At 45.1% G+C, this 4,443-nt stretch overlaps 1 protein-coding gene across 1 annotated transcript; it reads right to left on the bottom strand.

Moving 5' to 3' along the window:
- Positions 1–1,533: 1,533 nt before the first annotated feature.
- Kif2b (kinesin family member 2B) lies at positions 1,534–3,540 on the bottom strand. Its single transcript, XM_041665571.1, has one exon. It carries the CDS (start codon positions 3,538–3,540, stop codon positions 1,534–1,536), a length of 2,007 nt encoding a protein of 668 aa, XP_041521505.1.
- Between the last annotated feature and the right edge of the window lie 903 nt (positions 3,541–4,443).

Below are 4,443 nucleotides of genomic sequence, written 5' to 3'. Positions count from 1 at the left end.
TTATACTAAAGTTTGATTTGAAAAGTTTCAGCTGTTTTAATAATAACGTATAATTCCATCTGAAGAAATCAATCAACATAGTGAAGTATATTTAGAGACAAACGGATGAGTTCTAAAGACCGAAGGTCCTTGTTGGTTTCTCCCTCACTGCTTCACAGGATGCTAGTACTCCATTGCTGTGTGGCCACCTAATGAATAGCTGTCAGCAATTCCTCTTGGGCCTTCATATTACCAGAGTTTGAAACAGTAAACTATTCTTGCTATATGTGGCTCCAGAATTTGGAGGCTACAATTTCGCCTGTCCACTTTCTCAGATTTGTCTTATACTTGCTGTGTAAATCTCTTGAGTTCTTTAAAAACAAGTTTAGAATAGACAGATTTGGAGCCACAAGATCCTATTCTTGGATGTCTGTTGATACTAAGGCACTAATTTATTGTGTGTATTAAATTATTATATTCCCATTCTCATATTAGATTAGCATTCTTTTTAAGAGATAGACTTCTTGAGTTTCATATCTAGAAAGGTTCTCCATATTTAATTAATCCAAGACATTAAAATTTCCCATAACTCTTCCGTGTGCTTTAAGTAGTTGTAGGTTATCTTGCCCCTTATACGGGAACTTTTCTGTTTGCTTGCTGACTCTTGCCCCAATTTGAAACCAGAATCCTTTTTCATAAAGCCTATCAGTGAAAAATACAACAATGTGTGAAAAATTATAGACATCAAAATCCCCTACACTCACAAACACACAAATAGTCACCGTGTGTGCGCACACGCACACACACACACACACACACACAGACACCACACATGCCCACACACATGACTCAGGGATAATTACAGTAATTGCGACTTAAATGCTAAGATAAAAATAAACAAAACCCTTTCATTTCTAGGCTCTCCAACACACTCTCTCACAGCTGACTTCTCTCTCATCCCAGAATGACTCAATTTCAGAAACCATTTGAATCCACACAGCAGTGTAACCGAGGGAGATTTATAAGTTTGTATCTGATTGACGCTCGCTTGGTGTTTTCATGCTCATCCCTGTAATTCATGGTATTTTGCTTTGCTAGCTACAAATACAGGGAATCTGGTTTCACTGCAGCTGGTTTCTTCTACAGCAGGGTTTCTCAACCTCAACACTATTCTAATTTTTTTTAAAGGTAATCATTTGTGTGGGAGGCAGTTCCTCATACTATAGAATATTTAGCATGCTCTCTGGTGATCTACATTATGTCAGCATCCCCCTCCCCCAGCTAAAACAACCAGAAAGTTTCTTAACACTGCCAGTTGTCAATACCGACAGAGAAAAGGCAAAATCTTTACAGTGACAACACAGGAAGAAAGCACACTACACTATGGAAATTGAGGAAGAAGAAAAGACCACATTTTTGACCAGGATGATTTAAGATGTAAGTTCTCCAGGGGACCTTTATGCTTAGATAATTTGGACAGATTTCTCCTGTAATAAGAGGTAGAAACTTCAGAACCGTATCCAAGATTTCATTCCTGATCTCTGGCCTTCGCTGTCACTCGACTTGGCTTTTCTTTTGGAGATCAGCTCGTAGTAATTGGAGCTTCTTTTGGATATCAGTCAGCACACCGATTTTCTGCTCCAAAATGCACAGTGACTGAGCAATGCAAAAATCCACATCACCGTTTACTCCGTCAGCTGTCTCCTGGATGGCCTCCCACCACTGGCTAGATCTCCTCCATGGAGTTGGTGGGTCCTTTGTTAATGGGATTTCATCGCTTTCTTTTTCTTCCACGTTCTGCACAGTCGGTATTTGAATAAATTCTTCCCCATGAAAGGACTTTTCTGAATTTGTAGTGTCCTTTTCTAATATTAGTGATGCGTCCTGGCCAGTTGGAGAGAGGCAATGATGGTAGGGCCGTCCCTCTAACGCTAATTCTTTCACTCTGTTTGCATATCTTAAAGTATTGAGAGTATTTTCACAGGAGGTCATTCCAGGTGAGATAGTCGCAATCATGCACGTGGACGAGTTCTGGCCTATGAAAGAGTCCCGGAGCACCTGCGTGAGCTTGCTGGCTCTAAATGGGGTATGAGACTTGTTTTTACCCAAAGCCCTGATGCACTCCTTTAGGGCTAGAAGACTCTTATTTATTTCAGCCCCTTCCAGTTGCCTCTTTCGGGTGGCCTTGGCAGTATCTGCCCCCCTTTCATTCCCGGCTAAGTCAACAAGGGAAAACTTGCCATGCAGTTTCCCTCCGGACTTGAGGATGAGCTGGAACACCGCGTGACTCCTGGATGAGTGGGCGTTGACAGAGGTCTGACCGGAAGTCCGACAGCTGTTACCAAGTTCCACCAGATCCAGGACTTCCTTCACACAAGACACCTCCTGCTCCTGCAGCCCCACAACCTGCACTTGCTGGTTTCCATCCTCGAGGACCTGCAGCTTCTTCTTCCAGTTTAACAGGTCGTACACTTTGCCACCGTAAATCTCAAAAAATGTCCCATAGATTTTGAGTTCCAGTTTTTCATAGGCGGGGTTTCTCAGTAGGAGAAAGACGTCCTGAGCCACCAGGGCATAAATTCCTTTAGAACAGTCTTGGGCCTTTCCAGAAAAGGCTCCACCCATGGTGTGAGTTTTCCCACTGCCAGTTTGCCCGTAAGCAAAGCAAGTGGCCATGCCCTTTCGGAAGATGGACTCCACCAGAGGCCGGGCAGTGAACTGGTAAACTAACTCATTGGATGCCGTGTCGTCGAAAGCATGGTCAAAACAGAAGGTCTGGTTTTCCAAGTAGCGGGTCAGGTCCACCTTTTGTTTAGATTCGTGCACCATGACCACATTGCGTGAGGGGATAGTGATGATATCTAGGTCCTTCATGGTGGTCTCTCTCTCATTAAGAGGGCGCTTCCTCACGCACACACATATCCGGTGGTCCTCTGGGGGCTCCAGGCTGGACATCTTGCTTCTGTCTAGATGCCTGCGGTACTCCTCAATCATACGCATAGTCTCATAGTTCGGATTTCCCGTGTTGATGTCAAGCGCTCGCCTAGCTCGGATCTCTAGTTGCAGTCGCCTGCGCTTCTCTCGCTGCTTCTGCAGTTTTTCAATTTCCCTTAGGCAGGGGGATTTCTTCCGCTTCATCAGACAAGGGTTGCTGGGGACCACCAGGGCTTGGCTGTCCCCCGAGGGTGTTTCATTTCTGTGCGGAATCATCGCAATCCACTTGGTAGCTGTACGCTGGTCCCCGATGGCAGTAGTGGATGTTGCAGACATTGGGCGTTTGGACCTGTGTGACCGTTGGTGTTCAGCAGAGGCAAGGGCTGGATTTAACAGAAATACAGTCTCTAGTTCGATCTTCTTTCCTTTTTTGACTCCTTTCTCAACCCACTCCACTGTGACCCAAGAGTTTTCTCTGTTGATCTCTGTGACCACAGCCAGGTGGATCCGTTTGTCGCTGCGCTGGATCGCCACACAGATGCCCACCCGGAAGTCTGTGAAGTGGGATTTCAAAGGTTTAAGGGTTGAGAGGCGTGGGCCTAGAGGAACACAGAACTGGCTGGCCATGATGCGTGGTGGAGTTAGCAGGCTCGCTTTCTGAGCCTTTTGTCGTTGGCACTGCAGGACCTGAGTCCAAGCCAGCCTGAATGCTTGGAGCTCGAGCGCAGTTGTGCGTTGCTCCTGCCTTTGTGAGGTAAGCGCCAGGGCATTGGCTGAGGGCCCTCATGTCACAAAGGGACCAGAAGAAGATGCTGAAGAGATGAAGGCTTGTAGGTAAAGAATCAGTAGCACTATCCCTGTTGTTTGACAAGAATAGAGAAAGTTGAAATAGTTTGTGCCCTGCCAATGAGTATGGGATGGATATGTTTGTGTGTGTCCGGGTGCGGTTGGGTCTGAATCTGGGGGATGGGGAATACAAGAAACAAAGAAGTTATAGGAATTGTGGTTTGGGTCCTTGTAAGCACCATGAATGTTCAGACTTATGGTTTGGACATATCCATTCTCCTGTGAGGTCTTAACCAGACACATGTAGTTCAGTTTAAGCACAGGTTATGGGTATCAGTGGGAACAGACGAAGGTAGGGAGTTTTGCCAATCTGGGGCTTCAGAAAGAAAAAAAAATGCAACATGCTGCAAAGAAAGTGTCTTAATTGCCCCCATCTTTTTCCACGCTTGTCTAATACAGTATAAAGTTATGCAAGCTTAATGGACTTTCTCATTACAAAATCAGAACCAGTTGAAGGCAGCAGGTCGTTGTGGTAATTTGCTAAGGCAGAACTTCTTTGGTACAGCATCTGAGCTTGCAAGCACAAGATGCTTATTACATCCCAAGTGGTTCTGACAGCTACAAAGTGAGCATTGTTGTGCTTGTTGTCACCACTGCACTTGAGAGCCATTTAGTAATTACAACCCCAAAGGCTTTCAGTAATTATACCTCTGGCCTCATTATCTCAGAGAATCCTCAATGGGA

The sequence above is a fragment of the Microtus oregoni genome, unplaced genomic scaffold (assembly GCF_018167655.1).
Source record: "Microtus oregoni isolate MIOR12 unplaced genomic scaffold, Mior012 000015F_ref0000493, whole genome shotgun sequence".
In the NCBI taxonomy this organism is placed as follows: domain Eukaryota; kingdom Metazoa; phylum Chordata; class Mammalia; order Rodentia; family Cricetidae; genus Microtus; species Microtus oregoni.
Note: the sequence above shows the minus strand (reverse complement) of the source record. Positions and strands in the feature narration are given on the sequence as shown.